Source organism: Odontesthes bonariensis, chromosome 4 (assembly GCF_027942865.1).
Source record: "Odontesthes bonariensis isolate fOdoBon6 chromosome 4, fOdoBon6.hap1, whole genome shotgun sequence".
In the NCBI taxonomy this organism is placed as follows: Eukaryota; Metazoa; Chordata; class Actinopteri; order Atheriniformes; family Atherinopsidae; genus Odontesthes; species Odontesthes bonariensis.
This window is the reverse complement of record NC_134509.1, coordinates 26,604,641-26,623,582: the sequence shown is the minus strand read 5'-3', so window position 1 is coordinate 26,623,582 and position 18,942 is coordinate 26,604,641. Positions and strand designations below refer to the sequence as shown.

The following is an 18,942-nucleotide window of genomic DNA, read 5'->3' as shown; positions in this document are numbered from 1 at the left end:
TAAATAAATGCTTATCTACTCAGTCTCAGTAAACAGAAAACAAGGCTTTTGACCCAAACGATCAGAAACTGAGTTCAATCAGTAGACGACAAAGCGTTCAGTTGTGTGGACCCACACCACAGGTCTTGTTCGTTCATGTTAATTTACAGAGAAACAAATGTGGTCATATATCATTGTCAGATATCAGGATGCATCATTCCCCTAAGTCCAGCAATCACAACAATCTAAAGCATAAACAGTAAAAAATAAAAACTGCAAAGAGAAATATTTACCTAGTAGACTGCTAATTATAGCAGCAGTTCATGTTTTTAATCAGGTAATTAATTTTATTACTGGTGTAAAGAAATGACAGTGTTTACGCAGCTGTTAGTTGAGCTGAATTCACATCTTTATAAGTAGCTGTACAAGAAATGGAGTCATGAGTCTGCATAAAAACTTCTCAAAGATTAAAAAGGTTACTGTTTATTTGCACAGTACAAATCCAATGTATCTAAACCAAGCATATTCCTATTAAAGGTGCATACTCCTATATTACATGCATCTATTTATAATAATGCTACGCACCTGTGTGAGTGCGGGTTTAATCTGACTTTTGTGGTAGAAAATGTTATATCGAAATGTGAAATAAATAAAACCACAACATGCTCAGAACAACATGAAAGGAGTGTGATTTGTGCAGCTCTGACGTGAGATTTCCTTTTTTAACACATGCGTGTGCTTTTAGACAGCGTCCTTTTTTTCCCCACTTAAATGTTAAATTCCACACGATACATGGAAGCATGTACAGTCCTGTGTTTTTGCCTGCGGTGCTAGCTAAGTAATTCAGTCAGCCCCACAAACATAACACAGAGGCACGCTCTGACACACAAAAACCTGGAATGATAAGGCTGTACAAGAATGAGCAGCATGCTGAGATTATACAGTAGTTTATGTCCTGTTGTTTAGGGAGTTTCATTCCTGTGCTTCATCCAACAGGTTTCTTAATGACGCTAAGACTATTCAACACTGGTTCATGTTTGTAGAACCAGTGCAGTGGAAACAAACAAATAGGAATTAAGTTCAGACAACACAGTCATGACATGATGCCATAAACTGCGGGCTACAATAAGCACATGGGGAAATTGGTCAGGGGAACATCAGGATTTATTATCCAAAGCCATTTGAGAATGATGTAACCACATTGAGTAGTGCTGTAAACCAACGAGAGGACAATTAGGGTGGTGTTGTGCTCACAAGTCCAAAATAAGCCATCTAACAACTATTGCTGTTTCAGAACACAGAAATATTCTGTCGTCTCTTTCACCTCCGACAAACAGCATCTGGCTAATCTACTTATACTGTCGGAGAAGGCTTACATCAGTGCACCCCAGGTGATGGGTAGTGATAAGCAATTAAATGATGCTGACAGGCTTAAACGAGTTGAATCTGACTGCTTGATTAAGAGCCAGTCTCTGCATTTCATCAGGCGATGGCAGAGGTGTTGCCTGGATACAGAGTCAACCCTGCATCTGTGTTAGTGTGGACTATTGTGTGCACATCATATAACGAAGATTTGAGCACTCGATTAAATGAGTGGACACAAACACTCGTCTTTAAAACTAGCCTTGCTTGTAATGCCAAAAGGACAAAACAGAGAAACTACGATTTGGGTTAAAAAGGAAATGACAAAGTGTTGGCGCTGGGGTTGTTTTGGGTGTAACTGCACAGGAGCTTTGTCAGAGAAAATTTTTGAAAAGGCTAAATTTAAGTAGAAAACGCACAGCTCTCATCTGCAGCTGATCTTGTTTCTCTTTCCTTCACGCACACAAACACACACACTATCAATGTCACATTAAAAAAAAAAAAGCATCCTTCCTGTTTAGGACAGCACAGCTGTCAAAAACCAGACATAAACACACAGAAAACACTTGTTTCGTGCACAAACACAGTACTATTTGGGACAGGCACAGGTTTGATAAAGAATAAATGTGTTAAATGGAGAATAGACCACATTGTGATAGGCCTTGGCCTCTTATTCATCTATTTACACACACCCACAGGCCAATGGTAGAAAATCTGCAAGTCTTATGCCCATTAACACTTCATCATGTGGGTAGGAGAAGTAAAGGTTAAACCACCAACCAGTGGTGAACCTGTTTTACCTCCCGAGCCACACTCGTCCATCAAAACGATCACATTATTCAAGATTCAGCAGCGTGTCTCTGTGACAAGTATAATTCAAATAAACTGAGGATTCCTCATCATTTCTTCCATCCAGACTTATTTACTTAAAATCTATATGTAACTTTCAAATTTTAATTTATTTTCTTAATTAAAAACCTGATAATGTTTCAAATGGACAGTCATGAAGGTGCAGGACGTTTACAGAAAAAAGTGAAACAGTGCCACCATGTGTCAAACAATACAAGCAATTAAGGACAATGGCTTGACACACCGAATACAACAAGTAACAAGTCAGCAAATAAATCTACATAATTCTAAAGTATTAAGTAGCTAAATATCATAACTAATGCAAGTCTGTGGCAGCAGAATCAAGAAATCATGACTTACCATGATATCAACGGCATCCAAAATTGTGCGTCCAGTCAGAAAACATTGTTCAGAAAGGTTAACTTCCACCTTCCTGTCACCGTCAGTCTCTGCCTTGCCATGACATTGTAAACACTTCCTCTGATTGTCCCATACAGGGTCCTGGGACCCTGTCCACCAAGAGCTTTACAAGAAGAAGCTTCCCTCGGAATCAAGGAAACTATCCTCAGCAGACAGAGATAATGCAGCCGTCTCCCACAAACATGTAAACACTCATACTGAAGATCTCAGTGGACCCTGACCCAAAGTTAAGGCAAGTTGATGGAAATAGAATTCAGTCAGACTCCACATTTATCTCCTTCTTTGTCTGCATACAACAATAAACAGCCAGTGATTACTATACCGTGACTCAATGAAAATTTATTCTCAGAAAATAATGCAGCCAGATAGACTTTAAATAGTTTCACTCGAATGACAATAACTTATCTAAACCTGGGACGCTGCAACACTGTGTCACTAAGGTGGGAAACAGGTGGTTTTCTGATGAAGGCAGATGTCTGGCTAGTGCATAATACATGAATCTGATACTGGAGCAGTGAGGATAAATAACGTATCAATCTTCTTTTACCAAGCCTGAGGTGTGAGCCAGCTGGGCTGCTCACGTTATTCAGCGTAATGCTGGGCCGCTTGATGGGGTGAATGGTAACGGGCAATAACAAGTGAAAAGTTTTATATGTGAGTGAGAAGACACTTAATTTAAGGAGCGAGTCAGCTAAATGCGAGGCCTTGAGAAAGAGAGGGTTGAGAATGCAAGATGAGCACACATGGATTTATAGTCTCAATAAACTGTAGACCTGGACTGACTCTAGTCGTAGTAAATTTCCACAACGGGGATGTGTGATGGGGGGTGCTACCTGCTGCTGAGGCTTCTCATCTCACAGTCAGTTTTAACACAACTTTCTCAGTCCACAAACCAGCACAGTATAGCACATCAGTGAATCTGCTATTAATAGAGAAGTTGATTATACCGTTTGTTCGAAAATGTGAATAAAAATGAATAAGTTGGCATGAAAACTGCTCAAACCTGCGTTGTACTAATACTTTAACGACAACTTCATTAAATACACACCTTTTTCTCTCCCTCCTTTGAGTTCCCTCCGGGCTTCTTCTCTCTTTCACCTCTCCGTGCTCCAGTCTTCTCCCTGTCTCCTGAACCGAACAGCTTTTTTGCCCACTCGTCTTTCTGCAGAGCCAGCCGGTGGGTGTGGGCATGTGTAGGAGGAGGTTGGCTCCCACCAGGTGGCTGCATGTGGTCTCCAGGGGCCAGCGGGGCCCGATAGCGGTCGGCAGGGATCTTATTCATGGGTGGGGGCAGGGTGCTGCAATTGGCTGATGACCATCCGTCAGTGGATTCGGCGTAGGACTCCTGGTCGCTGCTCAGGCCCTGGAGGTGGCTGTGATGGTGCTGCTGTCGCCAGTCTCTCAGCACATGGACTGGCAGCCACCGCTGTGGTTCCAGCCCTACTGCTCCTCCTGCCCCTCTCCTTTCTCCTCCCCCGACAGCTCCTCCCAGCTTTCCTGATGAGTAGTGGTGTGGGTGGACCCCTCGTGAATGCCTGCCAGAGACATCAGGGTGAGCCAAGGGGAGAGGGTGAGGGAGGTCAGCAAGGTGTGGATCCTGACGGTAGTGGCCATTTCTCAGCATTGGAGGAGGAGGAGGAGGAGGAGGAGGAGGTGGATGGGAGGCTGCGGCTCCAAAGGTGGGGCTCCAGGCCTGCTGGGACGAAGGTGGGCTGTCCCAGTGGCGTGGCCCAGAGATGTGGTTGTGATTGGGAGGACCTCCAAGGTCAACTAAAAGCACTCTGTTGCTCTTCTCCTCTGGTAAAAAGTTGCCTATCCCACTGTCGCTGTTGCTGCTGGTGCTGTGGTTTTGTTGTGCGTCATTGTCTGGGTCGTGGAAAGCGCGGGCCCGAACCCCATCAATGTTGTCCCCCATGTCCCGGTAGAGGACAGAAACAAACTGAAGGAGAGGCTGAGAACTTAGGGGGAATTCCAGGCAGCCTCCCGTGTCTGGGTCGGGGGTACACTCAAAGCCAAACCTCATGGCCACCCCCAGATGGACCTGCGGATACAACAGTCACAGTCAGACATCTAACATTACATCTCTGAAATGATTCAGAGAATCAGAATTAGACTTCACTGTCATGAGATATATAGAAATATGACAAAAGTATGATCTATCTGGTGCAAAGCATCCAAGAAAGGAAATAAGAGTAAAAACTGAAAGATAAATAATACAAGTTTACAACAGCAACAGCCATAATAAATAGTACTATGAAGACACAATAATAATAAATAACATAGATAATACCAATACTGATGCAGAAGTCATAGCCAGGGTAGGGTATAATACTTCAACTTCACTTAAGGTAGAGTTATTCCTCTATAAACAGAACTTAATATTTCCAACTTTTTATTATTGCCTTTTTAAGTAAATCTGGTGAGTTTTACAATAATATGGTTATATTTATTTATACATTTTGTTTTTTACAAAGACACTTTGTTAAAGTGAAAGTTTTTTGTTATAGCTTTTAGTGGCCAAAGGGTCCAACTTTTTCAGTTTTTACCTTAAAACTAGTTTAAGGTTGTCTGGATTTATTTTGTGGGAACTAATTCAACATTTGTTCAGTCTGAAATTCCTAATGCTTACAAATAATAAAACAAAAGTAAAATAGTGTCACAGTTAGCTGACCAACCAGACAATTTGTTAAATAAGAAAATGTATGCAATAGCGAATACATTACTGATGTATATTTACTGTTCGCTTCCACTGTCTTTGTTTTTTTATGGTGCTGATATTGTTGAAATTGTTTTTTTTCATGCTGCACTGCTGCTTGAGCCTTCATTTCCCAGCGGGAACCTCTCGAGGGATCATTAAAGTTCTATCTAGCTATCTCTATCTCTTGTACACATGTACGACCAGAACAATACGTGTTTATAATTCTGTTGATGCTTATCAAATTTTAACTGGCTTTAGTAAACCCATACTACCGTATTTTGTGACCACCTCCATTTTTTTTTTTTACCTGGTGGTGACACAGTTCTGGATCCACAATGAACACGTGACATGAAGTCCTCAAACCCGCATCTTCATCTCGTCCGCTGCCAAAGTGACGATCATCGTGGTCGTCCGTGGCTTGCATCGTGACCAGTCCGAAGAATCGCCGATCATCAGGACAACAGGCGCTGAAAGCTAGTTTTTCTGCAGGGTAGGTGGCCAGGACCTGACCTCTGTCACTGCACAGGTGCACACTGTCATGCATGACCTGGTAGGATATAGTTAACGCATGTTACCACCTACTCAAAGACAAACTAATGAGGCCATCACAGCAGCATGACAGCAGATACAGAGTAGTTACTGTCAACTTGCTCCATGTTTAAGTGGTTATACTTAAACATAGGTCTGTCTCAAGCCAAATAAGATCACATTTTAAAATTTTGTAACGCCTATACTGTCTAGATAAATCGTTTGTTTTATTGGATGATAAGAACAGTTAACACGATATCAAAAAGTTATAATCCGCAGTGAAATAATAAAACAATCAGGTGAACCTTCATGAGGACCAATGAATGGATCTTTTGCTCCGCCCTCAGACGCCTCATGCTCCCTCTGATGGCTTGCAGGCTGTCGCTCTCAAGGTTGTTCCCAGTGGAGGCCAGCTCGATAGAGCCAAGATAGCCAACTATCATCCCCACGTTCAGGATGCCCTCGCTGGGCTCTAGGCCAAAATCGCCCCCTTCTCCAACGTCCACATCTTGTTCTTCGTGGTGGTGAAGGTTGAGATGGCGAAAGTCTGACTCCAGGAAGACTGAATCATCATTCAGAACCTGGGCCATCTCCTCCTCGGAGAGGAGGTTGGGGTTGCTCTGGGAACGAGATGAGTTACGATATGGGGGGAAGTCTGGATCAGACAGCGGACGTGGCTTTGACGTGGAGCTAACCCCGGGCCTTTCTTTGTCTGAGCTGCTGGAAGATTGGCTGGAGTTCTCAAAGATCATGTTGAAGATTCCTCCAGACTGCAGCTCTGCAACCACCTTCTCTGCTCTGTTGATGCCCAGCTGCTTTGAGTCCAGTTTGGGTTTGTACCATCCGCCACGGGCTCCACAACTTGACCTGCCGTTATTGTTGTTGTTGACACCGTTGTCGTAGAAACCATCAAGCTCATCATCACTGGAGCAAGAGTCCAGGTAAGATGCTGCCAGCGTGTTGCTGCTGTGGTGACGGCTGCCAGCAGAGCGTTGGTGGTGGCGCCTGTGACGTTCTCCCTCAGCGATGACAAGTTTCAAAACGCCAGAGCAACGCCCAATCAGTTTGACCACATCTTCGTGTGATGCCTTGGAGACATTTATGTCATTGACAGAGAGGATGTAGTCTCCTGAACGCAACCCCACATAGTCTGCGGGGCTTCCTTTCAGGATGCAGCTTAGGACACAAGGGCTTTGGCCTGACAGTGTAAAACCATACCCTGTTCTTCCTCTTGCCACCTCCACAGCCTGAATACGACCTTGCTGGAGGGATGAGGACGCGGACGAAGGTGGGGGAGGTTGAGGGAAGTTCATTCCACTTCCACCACAGTGGCGTCTCTTGGATGATGAATCCATTTGCCTGGACATTGTGCCAGGAAGCCTTCTTTTGTCCATTGATAAATGGGTAACTTTTAATTTCTCATGTTAAATGCCTGATTTCTGCTTAAGCAAGAACAAAAGGCATGCTGGATGTCCGTCTAACAGCGCTGCTGTCAGGCTGCTTCGAAAAGATGAGCAGCAGTTCAAAATCCAGCAGATGGGTGAGAACCAGGCCTCAGTTTTCACACAAGCTTGTTAGCGGTCCCATCCTGGTGTCACTCTCTCTTCCAGGCATATTACCTGAGGAACACAAGAACAAAGACCAGTCAGTCAGGAGTTTATTTCTACTTTTATTTGCCGTCAACTGCTCTCCTTGAGCTCTAATCAATGACTTATTCCACACATTCAATTTGCTGCCTTTCTTTTCATGTGGTGGAGAAACGCCTCTGCTGTGTACAGTTATCAGGCAGGGAGATGAGGGGAGGTGGCCGACTCAGCCACACCTGTGCAGATTGCAGTCAGAACAGTGCAGCGAGGCGTGCAGGTGAGCGCACCTGTGACACCTGAGCTTTGTGATGGCTTAAAAGCGTCTCTAACCTCAAAACTGTCTATTTTTTATTGCTATAACCTACAACTTTCACTTGTATGACTTAACTATTTAATCAGAATTTGTAGTTTCAACTAATAACATGTTAGCTGACGTTGTAGCGTTAGCTCATTTAGCTGAACGCCTTAAGGAGGTTAGCACTGGCTGAATAGTGGTCGCAGGTGGGAGAAATTAACAGTGACGTGACTGTAGCTTCACACAGAGGAGCTTAAGTATTTTATTTATTGTTTGTTGTGGTTTCAAAAAGTTTTTCTTGCCATTTGTTGCCGTCCAACCGTGCACCCACCCTTGCTTGAGCTTTAGTCCCGCCCCTCGAGTTCCACATCTTTGGAATGTCGGTCTGTAACCGTGGCAACAGCAGTGTACACAGATTTTTATACCCTGTCATTGGCTTTTCTGGTTGTCAATCAGATAGCCAACGGTTATGCTGATAGATTGACAAAAGTTAGCTTGAGAAATCACAAATAAAAGTACCAACGGTAGCCCGTTACACAGGTGTCAAAACGCGAGCCAACAGTCGTCAGAGCAGCCGGTTGTTATAACTGCAGGATGTTTTTTTGGAAGCAGAGAGCCCTCGAGTTTTAACCAGCACACAGTGAGAAACCAGCCAGCAAGAAACGGCAACAGCTGGCTAAAATACCTCTGAATTGTGAAGAAAAAAAAAAAGTTGGGATGGCTAAGTAAGATGCAGGTCTTTTCATGTTTCGATAAAGATGTTCGGGCCAGTGGGTTTATTAAGCCGGATATTTAAAAAATGACTTACTTCTCGGTGTCCAGCGGTGATGCTGCTCGGGAAGAGTCCATAGTTTTGTCGCTAGGGTTAGTTAGGTAAACTCAGGGGCGATGGGTAAACAAAAGAAAAGACTGCACCATCTGGCGAAGTGGCCTAAGAGGAGGAGGACTGGGGGAGAGGAGGTGTGTTTAGAGTGGGCAACTGAGGAGGGCGTGCAAAAGGGGGACTCATAACTTTAAATAAAGCAAGATATTAAAGTAAAAAAAAGTGCTTCAGGTTCACCCGCTTCGTGTGTCATATATAGTAATATAGTAGTATTAATTTAACAGCACTATTGTAAAATGTGAAAATCAAAGTTGTAGCACTTAAGCAAAAAATATTCATGTGTTTTGGATAGTGTTTACGGAGCTGTGGAAATATGTGAATTTGTGTCAGCATTTAAAGCCTTGCTTTAAATCAAAAGGTGTTGATTTAAGCTGAAAGGCTATGAAAAGCTTGGCCTAACTGAGCTATAATGAAGTGATAATGAAAAAAAAAAAACTTAAACATTTCTGGGACAGGATAAAGTTTCAGTGCAAATCTTACCGATAACACAATGTAAAGCTGTAAAGTTTAACCATTACAACATGCACAGTTGCTTAATTTAAAGTGCTATCGTGATTTCAGTGCTTCATTGACCATATGGCAGCTGTCTGGTAATCCTCTTAATACCTTTTAATCAAACAAGCCATCCTAATGGGTGCTGTAAAACAAGAGTATACTTTCATAGCTCGTCTTCTATAAAAGGGAATTGCGGCTCGGTTGACAAAAGGAAAGGTTACACTGTGTGGCTCGTCGCTAGTGTAGGAGGCCGGTTAGAGTCTGCACCTTTAAATGAGCACATGGAGATTCAGCTCAGCTCCCTTTGACTGTTTGTGGCCTCTCTGGTTAACTGGAGTCAGCTGGCAACAAACAGCTTGTGCTCTCTGGTAGTCTGAAACCCCAAAGGTTGATTGAATTAGAGACATTCAGCGGATCCTGATGATGGCAAGCAGTCATGACAGTAATATTGTTAATGGCAAACATATAACACCTTCATCTGGTTTGCCATCATAGCTGTCAAGATTGATTTACAACAGTGTCACATCTTGGAATGATTTATTTCTACAGACCATATGCAGTGATGAATCTCTTTGAAATAATCAAATTAACAGAAATGCACAATCTTATAGTTTAACAGGCAACTTTAAAAATAACTAAGTAAAAGCTTCATCTGGGGTAGTGTTGATCCAGTCTGAAGAACAAGCAAAAGGAATAACACCGTTCAGTCTTTGTTTCTACTTCCTGCTGAAAAGAGAATTAAAAATGTTGACTTGTAGCTAAACTGTATATTCCAGAAAGGGGAAAAGAGTTAATCCATTAAAGCAAAGAGCTAACATGCTGATCACAAAGATCCTTTAAATTATGGGACACATCAACTCTCAGCTTTTTCATTCGACCAAAAAATATCAAATAAAGCCTTAAAGGGACGTGTGTTAAATCAGTTGAACAAGACCTTTTGTCCAAAACCTTCAAGCCCATCTAACAAAAGCACAAAAAGACTTCTGGATAATCGTATTACCCCCTGCAGGGGACCTCTTGCTCTCTGCCAGATAAGTTAAAGGATTCATCCTCCATCACGTTCTTGAATCCTTAAAGTAGTAGAGAGAAAAAAAATAGACTTTTGTCATTCTGCATTTCTTCTCCACTGCTCCACACACGGAAAATGACTCTGGAAACAGGACTTGGTTAGGCTCCTTTAATCTGCTTCAGTGAGGCCTCACATTGGAATTTATACAACAGCTGCTGAGGACTCCTTTATTGTGTGAATACATTATTCTAACATGAAACCGGTCACTGCTGATCAGGTTGGAAAGTGGTAACATTAAGCATACAAATCACCGTGATGTTTAATTTTTTACGAAATGCAGGACTCGCTGCGGATCAACAAAGCGCCTAAACATCAACATGGAGAGAACTTCAAGTTTTTAAGTGCTGTGTGTGTACTTAATAGTCTGCACAAAGACAATGATGTAATATATTTACCAATATCAAACAGAGACAAAACAATATTTAAAGCTCAACAGAAACCAGAAAACTCCTGCTGTGACGTGGCATCGCTACACTTCCTCCTCCTCAGTTGATTTGTCAAAGCTGCTGTTGGTCGCTAAGGTCACAAGGCTCCCTTTGGATTGCGTTTCACCTCTTCCACACAACAGTCATGGCAACAATACCCATGGAAATACAGTATTAAACACAATGCAGGAAAATAGCAGTAATGCTAAGCATGCTTTCAAGCTTTCAGTGTACAGGACATACATATTCAGTCTCATCTAAGGCAGGTGTACACACCGAGTCGCCTGGAAGTGTGCTGGGCTTCGTTACTCCAAGTCTTTAATCGAACACTAAAAGCTTGCAACTTTTCATTTTCTTCCGTTTGTATTCGTGTAAAGACAAAAGAAAACGGCATCACATTATCTCGCTGTCCAGGCCCTCGCTCCTTTACACAAGTCGTATTTTATCATGCAGCATGGCTTTCATATAACTGTACATCTTTTATTTATTTTTACAAGATTCAAAAGGTAGCTCCATCTAACTGTGAGACCGTAAATTAGTTTCAGTCTTATTACAACAACATTAATATATAGTCACATCTTACGTCCTGAGAGTAAAAAGTACAAGAAACGGACAGGTGGAATCATTCCGGTGCATTAAGGAGCGTACAAGACTGCAATTTAAAAAAAAAAAAAAAAGCGGCTAGACCAATATAAGCAATTTAATAAAATCATAAGAGGAAGTGTTTTCCCCTCTGCTACTGAATTAAAAAGAAAAAGAGACATAACTGCAATTTTGGTATTTTTCTTGCTCAACAGTTTCCACGGTTACTGTTGGGGTGTATGGGCTCTTAAACGGCTAAAATAAGGTATACATTTGGAAACGTTGCAGAGTAATTGTTTTTCATGCTGCCCAGCATATACCTGTGTTTTTTTTGCCCTCTTGATGTCATATTCAGAATAGTGGTGTCAGTTTGTTGAACTAAGTTTACTCTTCTGCAGTAACAACACAAACCACCTGCTTCTCTTGAAAAGAAAGGACAATATTATGGCTATAAGTGGTCATTCTTACACATAAAATATTTACTTTCTTTCTAACTATTGCGTGTCCGAATGACCACAGAACTTAAATGTATACCAGTTATTGACAACATTAAGCAGGCATTTCTGACCCTTTTGTGTCAGCCCATTGTCAGCGTCCTAATGAGACATTAAGCACTCTTTAACAAAACTCACTTAAAAATAGATGCATTAAACCATTAAATATAGTAAATACTTTGTCTATTGTACTTTACCGACGTCACAATACTGGAGAAAAGCCCTCACAGGAAAATAAACGAATCCAAATATTGTGAATTTGTCTTAGATTATCTTTATGTCTTGTTCTTCTAATGAAAGGGTGCCATGGTGTGTTAAAGAAGAGTCCACAAGGGTTGCAGGCAGAACCCGTTTTACAGCCAGTGTCCTTCACATAGATGCAGGAGCTCACTTTTCCCATCTGTCGACATTTAACAGACACTCTGAACCTGGACTCGGATGTCTCTTTAGTTTTACGCTGACTTCATCATGTTGGGTTCGGTTGTTGTACTTTTTTCATATTGGTGAAAGGGGGGTGAGGGTTGAGGCTACAGTAGTTTTATGAATAAACATTCTTTTTCCCTCCAGCACAACTCATCAGGGAGGTGTATACCCTACTAAATCTCATTAATTCACATTTCTCCCCATACTTCATCTCCCTCGGCCCCTCTCTGTGCCCGCCTCAGTGCGTTGCCTTTAGAGAGATTTATCCTGGTGGATCGACTGCAGACAGCCCAGTAGCTGGTAATAAGGGCTACCTGGCGACGCCACAGTTTCAAAGACTGACTGGAAAGCCCGACGGTCCAGCTCCTCGTCAATCTGGTGCCGATAGAAATCCATGGCCACCAGACAGAACAGGTTGACATCCACAACTTCACTTGAGCCCATTCGGCTGATCACATGCGGCAATCTGGTTAACAGCGAGTTGAGGACAACAAACCTAACAATCTGATCGGCAGCGAAATATTGATTGTGAATTCATGCCTCAACGCTATTAAATACGAAAACCTCAATCATTTTCCCACTCATGAGATCTACTCTCTATCATGTAAGGATACAGTGCTGAAATCCACTGGGAGGTGGAAGCAGAGACGAAGAAGCAAGAGAGGCTCCACATCGCCATGGCCACCGGCGTCCTCTGAGTGAAGTTGGACAAAGACAGGAGCACCCAGTCTCGGACCATTGACGACTGGCCTGTCGCGTGGAGCGTCTGGAAAACCTGGGAAGTAGAAGGAACACATTACTTATCAATCCAAATCTTTTTTTAGTGTGCATAAGCTGATGCATTGAACAACCACAACCTTGTGTCTTTGCTCCAGCTTGATGCTAACACAGGTATAAACTGTGGTGGTTAAATCATAGATGCAATGTAAGAAGTTTGGAGGGAGTGGATTTAACTGAAATACTGCCCAATGCTCCCAGTGAACCTTCGACTACACTGCTGTACTTGTTCAAATAATTAAATTTGTCAACAAAACAGCCTGATGGACAGAGGACCGTAATAGGTTTTTCCATCTTATTTTGTGATTAGTGTGCCCTCGTGTCCTGCTACTGACCTTGTAGACGACAGTGGCCATGAATTGTGGGTAAGGCTGCTGATTGGACAGGAACTCTCCAATGACTTTGTTCATGACATCCTGTGGTGGGAAGAAGTCATCCAGAAACTGGGGCAGAATCCTCGATACGACCCGAGCCTCGCTGGGTAAACCCTTCCTGATCCTGAGGGAACCGGAAACCAAGGAACGGCAAATCAAGATAAAGCAAAATAAAAACAAGTTGTCAAAGTGTTTCTCTTGTCAGTTTGACTACAAACCTAAAAGTAGTGAGAAGGAGAGGGATGAAAGAAGAAAGTGTAGAGATAAGAACACACACATAAACCTTCACTTACAGCTGAGGAAAAATGATTGTCAGGAGAAATGTGTGATGTCTGTACCTGTCGAAGAGCACAGAGACCCTCTCCATGGCAACAATGATCGACTCGCTGTCAGGGGCCTGAGGGTCAGAGTGGGCTGGACGGCTGGCAGGGCTGGCTTTCTCCTTGCCTGAGGAGAAACCAACATGACCGGCCGTGACGCCCTCCGCTACAGCAGAGCCAGAGTCAACCTGACCTCTAACCCCTGTCACGTCTGAACCCGACGCAAGCACCGCTGAGAAGACGAAAAGGGGGGGGTGGCACCGGTTGAACCAGTGGGGTAAAGGTTAGAGTGGGAGTCGGGAACTTTTCACATGATTTAGATTAGAATTTTGTTGACCACAAACAAATATTTGGTGAATTTCTGGGAGTTCCCATCAGTCAAATGACATTATTGATGCTCATTATAAGTGACTGGTGCTGAAAATATTAAACACGTTCCAAGTTTCTTAGCTGCGATACATTTTAAGGTTAGCCTCGCGTAATGTGCCTCGGCTTGCACATACAGCTAAAGAGTGTTATAGGTCAGTTTGCATATACAAGAGCCTGGGTTTAATCTCAGAATTGGCTGACTAGCTCTGAACAAAAACAAAATATTATGTCATAACATATGGACAGCAACATACTAAGAATTGCTACAGTTAGTAGGGGCCAGTAAGGGTTAGAGGTAAGGTATATCAGAGGTATGCCATTTCAATTACATGCAGGAAGCAAGCAGGTGCAGCTAAAAGTATATTCATGATGAAGTCTTGATCGTAACCTTGAGGATTAAGTTTTGAAAGACTTTTATGCTTTTCTTTAATATACCAGAAGACATGAGTAAAACAAGTATTAAAGTTAGTTATCATGCAAATGTCAACCAAAATTGACATTTGTTCAATATGTGACTTATATGGTCAGCAGCACGTGTTATAGTGTCATGCTATCATGCACAAGCTCAGGAACGCGTGGGTGATGCACTAATATTTATTATGGTTTCATTACGGTAGAATTGCTGGGAAAATACTAATTATTGTGTTTTCATTGCCTCTCAATGGTCATCTAGTTTTGCAGGGATTTTGGGATTCACATAGGACTTAAAGTGCAAATTTCATGCTGTCGTATTTACAAAGCTTAAAAAAAAAAAAACTAAAAAAAACGTACTAATCAACTCAATGTATTTTATGCAGTGTACGTGCAGGAAACGTGGCCATGCTGAGCAGTGCTTCTAAAGCCCTCCTGGGTTCTTCCTCATGCTACAAATGAACTTCTCTCTGATGGAAAGTATCATTTCTCCTGATCCTTGTACTTTCTTGGTTTCTTTGATGGATGCTCTTGGAAAAAAATATTTGAAATCTTAAGCGTTTTTATTTCCTGATTAAACAAATGTCAACAATACTAAATAATAAGGTGGTGGTCTGTCATGTGCTTGTAAATGTACATTTTGACCTCTTCAGGGTCAACACCGCTGTGTGGATCCATATTTCCTTTTGCTAAACTTTCTTCAGCTTAACCCTCCCTTGTGCTACTTTAAAGTACAAAGCTCTGACACTGAAATCACTATAATATGTTACTGTGATGAATACATCATTTTTTTCCCTGCAAAACTTAGTTCTTGGTACACATTCCTATCATTTAAGTAATCTGTGTTACGAATCTGCAGGTTGCATTTAAAGCCAAACGTGGACTGGAGCATTATGTTTCTATGCTGCATTACAAGCCTTTAAATTCTCATCTTTATTAGATTCTTATATACATCAGTGGCAAATAATTTGTGATGAGATGTGAGGTTTTACATGCAGTATAAAGGGCATGAGATGTCACACCAAATCGTATTCTGTTAAATGCCGCATGTTGGAGGGTTCAGCCCTCGCTTCATCCGTGGTAGATGAGGTGCACAAAGCTGATTCGCCCTGCATTCTGTCATTTGTATTTTGTTTACTTCTGAAACGCAGGTATGTTAAGTTGTTGTTGCATGACAGTGCTTCACATGATCCAAATGGCAGGGGGTGGGGACCACAGAAACATTTTTCAGCACTTTTCCTGTCATGTGGAGGACACGCAGAATTTTATTCTCTGATTACATGAGAAAAGAGAGTGGTATTTCTCTTGAATTGCTTTGGTCTTTAATTTGGTTGTACAAAGTTGCTGATCTGAGAGCTACCAATCTTTTTCTCTATCTAAATTAAATGAATAACCAGTTGGATTTTGAAAACAGATGATACACTGTAAGATTGCATAGAAAGCTTGCCCACCAGGTTACACTCCGCATACATTTGTGAGTATGACCTGATCTGTAACTCCTGTACCCGTTCATTTGTAAACTGCACTGCGAGTAAACAGATCAATCTGAACTAAAGGCACTACCACCACACACAAGAGAAGAAAACACATGGGGTGTGTTTAGCGGATATAGCCGGTTGGATCTGCGCTCCTCTTTGTCATGAGTCTGTTATGGATCCTCTCCAAACATTGTTCCCTGGCTTCTCTTGACAATTTGACACAATAAATATTCAACTCTCTCACATTATTTCCTCATTACATTGATTTCAGATTAAACAACTTTTTCCTCACACTACTTAAACATTCACTACCGGTGCTCATCACTGTAGCTCCCTAGATGACGACCACAACTCAGAATGCAACGCGCTGTGACGTTGTTGCCCTTTCTCTTTCAGTAAAGGATGACTGAAACTGGGAAGAAATGGGTTGCAACCTTACTGTGGCAAAGCAGTTAGCTTGATGCGTTAGCAGCTTTGCAGTTATTTTTCAGATCAAGTCATGATGCTATACACACCAGTGATGAAGCCAGCATTCACTAACACAATGCATTCTGGTGGATTTAAAGGTAGCAATCATGTTAAAGTCATCCTTACCAGTGTACATGCAGGTGAGCATGAGGCCCAGGGCAGCCATGGCTCTGTGGGGTGACGGCATGTTGACTCGGTCCACACTGAGTTTGACCAGCGCTTCTCCATCTACACGTGACAACTGCTCTGACAGCAGGAGGCGCTCCAGTCCACGCAGCACGCAGTGATAGATGATGGAGGGGGTGGAGTCCTCACTGGCTGAAACCATCACACCACATAACTGGAGAAGGACAGAGGCATGAGGGAGAGAATTAAGGAGGAGACATCTTTAGGCTATTAACATCTCTTATTTATGCGTTGGTTTTTTTTATTAATATTTGATGAAGACTGGTCTCATTTAAAAAAAATAATGTAATATGGGTTACCTGTATAACTCCAGCCATAAACTCAGGTCCTACATCCAGAGGGTAGTTCTCCATCATGTAGAAGGCCACTGCGCACATTACTAACACATGCTGCTGGTTATGCAGGTTCACACAGCTGCAGAACAGAAACACGATAGAAAGATTTTGGTTAAAGAAATAGAAATGCTGGTGGTATTGTGTCTAAAAAGTCAAGGGCAACACCTAGAGGCCAACAGGTGCAATGCATGCCTACTTCCCTTACAAAGGTAGAGGAAAAAATAATTGCACATTGAACCGATGGTTCTTTAAAGGAGAACTGCGGTATTTTCAACATTAAGCCTCTTTTATGAGTCGTCTGCAATGTTTTAGAACCCCCCTCACCGCTTTTTTGATGTTAACTGCTGTCTCCGGTATTTGCCTAATTTTGATTCATCTCAACCTGCTTCAGAATGGCAAGTCATGTGCATGTCTTAAAAGGTCCGTAAAAGCACCATAAACGTCCGTTTTCAAAATCATCAACTCACCAGAGTGGTTACTGGTGTGCACTGGTAATCCATATCAAATTTCGTTGCAAAAAGTTGCTTCTGTTGTGTTTTATTTGACATTTTGTACTGGATGTTCGTTGATATTACTCCGCCACCGCTAAGAAAATAGTTCGAGCATGAATGAGCTGCCAAATAAAACACGACAGAAGCAACTTTTCGCAACGAAATTTGATATGGATTACCAGTGCACACCAGTAACCACTCCGGTGAGTTGATGATTTTGAAAATGGGCGTTTATGGTGCTTTTACGGACCTTTTTGGACATGCATATGACTTGCCATTCTGAAGCAGGTTGAGATGAATCAAAATTAGGCAAATACCGGAGACAGCAGTAAACATCAAAAAAGTGGTGAGGGGGTTCTAAAACATTGCAGACGACTCATAAAAGAGGCTTAATGTTGAAAATACCGCAGTTCTCCTTTAATAATCAGTTCAACTCATTAGCAGATAAACTGAGGTCAGTGACTGCAAGGAGGGTGATTCTCACTGTGCAATAGCCCGAAGGTTTGATAGAAGGTACTCCGAGACAGTTGGGATGAGCTGTTTGGCCGTGTCATCCAGCAGGTCACACTCCAACACATATAGCACCCCATGCAGGGCCCCCATGCGGCTGGGCAGGTGGGTGCTCCGCAAGGTCATCTCCAACAGTCGACACACAGGCTCCGCTATTACTTTGTCCTAGAAATATATATTTAAAAGTATCAGTTTAATAGTACATTAAAACGTTGTCTCCAGTGTTTCATCACACAGAGCTTCACTCACCATCCCCAACACAGCAGCAGCCTTACAGATGGCAGGAACAAGGTACTGATTTAGGATCTCATCCTCTGGCGGGTGAAGCTTCTGCAATTCCATTAGGGTGGAGAACATCATGTCAAACTGGTTTCTCTCCGTGAACAGGTCCGACACTGCCAGCAGCTAAAGAGAATGACCAAAGAAAAAAAAAAAAAAAAAAAAAAAGAGGGAGGAGGGAAAGTGAGTTATTGGTTATAGGTCTCTTCACCTGGGACTAAACCTGCTAAAGCATCTTTTCTTTTTTTTTCATAAAAAAGAAAAGCCAGAGTAAATCTTAATGTACATTTATCAAAGAATGGATGGAGAATACTGTAAGATGTATATAAGCTAGGCAGAGTTTAGTTTAAAAGTATGGCAGAGAACACAGATGAACAGAAGTCTGGCTGAACAGCTGATCGTGTGGATCACAGCTCACCGATCGGACCACTTCACTGATGAGGATGGTCGGTGTTCTCCTGTTACTTGGGGAGCCAGGGATCAACCATTGGCTGTAGAGCTCCAGGAGAAACTGAGAGCATGAATGGATATCCACACCTGCACGGTGCTTCCTGAAAGCAGACAGACAGATTAGGGTGTGCATGCTCATCTTAGTGCAGGCGACATGAAGATCACCATTAAAACCAACAGGTGGGGTGAACATTAACGATCATCTCATTACAAGTCAAAGCTTTGCTAAGTAACTTTGAGTTTTAACACGAATGTGGGTGTTACTGACAGCTACAGAGGACCTCAACACTGCTAATGAACAAACAACCTGCGTTTATGTCACAATGGATCAAAACTGGTCCAGCAGACACAATATTAGGAAAGTGGTTTTAATGTTTCGGCTGATTGGTATACGAGTAATTGTATG

The 18,942-nt window shown here is 42.3% G+C and overlaps 2 protein-coding genes across 10 annotated transcripts in view; both read right to left on the bottom strand.

Annotated features, from left to right (window-relative positions):
- The window catches only part of rgs12b (regulator of G protein signaling 12b), a 48,981-nt gene extending 40,304 nt beyond the window's left edge, over window positions 1-8,677 (bottom strand). For 2 of the 4 annotated variants that reach the window (XM_075463752.1, XM_075463754.1), the window contains exons 1-4: window positions 8,526-8,672; window positions 6,142-7,455; window positions 5,616-5,855; window positions 3,659-4,651 (exon numbers count right to left, since the gene is read on the bottom strand). In XM_075463752.1, the coding sequence (XP_075319867.1) occupies window positions 3,659-4,651; window positions 5,616-5,855; window positions 6,142-7,230 (2,322 nt within the window). In that variant the 5' untranslated portion in view covers window positions 7,231-7,455; window positions 8,526-8,672. Of the gene's footprint in view, window positions 1-3,658; window positions 4,652-5,615; window positions 5,856-6,141; window positions 7,456-8,525 lie in introns of all 4 variants that reach the window. The other 2 variants (XM_075463755.1, XM_075463753.1) reach the window with 2 other exon arrangements.
- A 1,580-nt stretch (window positions 8,678-10,257) lies between these two features.
- htt (huntingtin) overlaps window positions 10,258-18,942 on the bottom strand; it is a 41,134-nt gene continuing 32,449 nt past the window's right edge. For 4 of the 6 annotated variants that reach the window (XM_075463746.1, XM_075463747.1, XM_075463748.1 and 1 more), the window contains 9 exons: window positions 18,505-18,637; window positions 18,057-18,212; window positions 17,782-17,972; window positions 16,771-16,885; window positions 16,412-16,625; window positions 13,578-13,791; window positions 13,201-13,363; window positions 12,703-12,863; window positions 10,258-12,554 (listed from right to left, as the gene is read on the bottom strand). In XM_075463746.1, coding sequence (XP_075319861.1) covers window positions 12,341-12,554; window positions 12,703-12,863; window positions 13,201-13,363; window positions 13,578-13,791; window positions 16,412-16,625; window positions 16,771-16,885; window positions 17,782-17,972; window positions 18,057-18,212; window positions 18,505-18,637 — 1,561 coding nt within the window. In that variant the 3' untranslated portion in view covers window positions 10,258-12,340. The remainder of the gene's footprint in view (window positions 12,555-12,702; window positions 12,864-13,200; window positions 13,364-13,577; window positions 13,792-16,411; window positions 16,626-16,770; window positions 16,886-17,781; window positions 17,973-18,056; window positions 18,213-18,504; window positions 18,638-18,942) is intronic. The other 2 variants (XM_075463749.1, XM_075463750.1) reach the window with 1 other exon arrangement.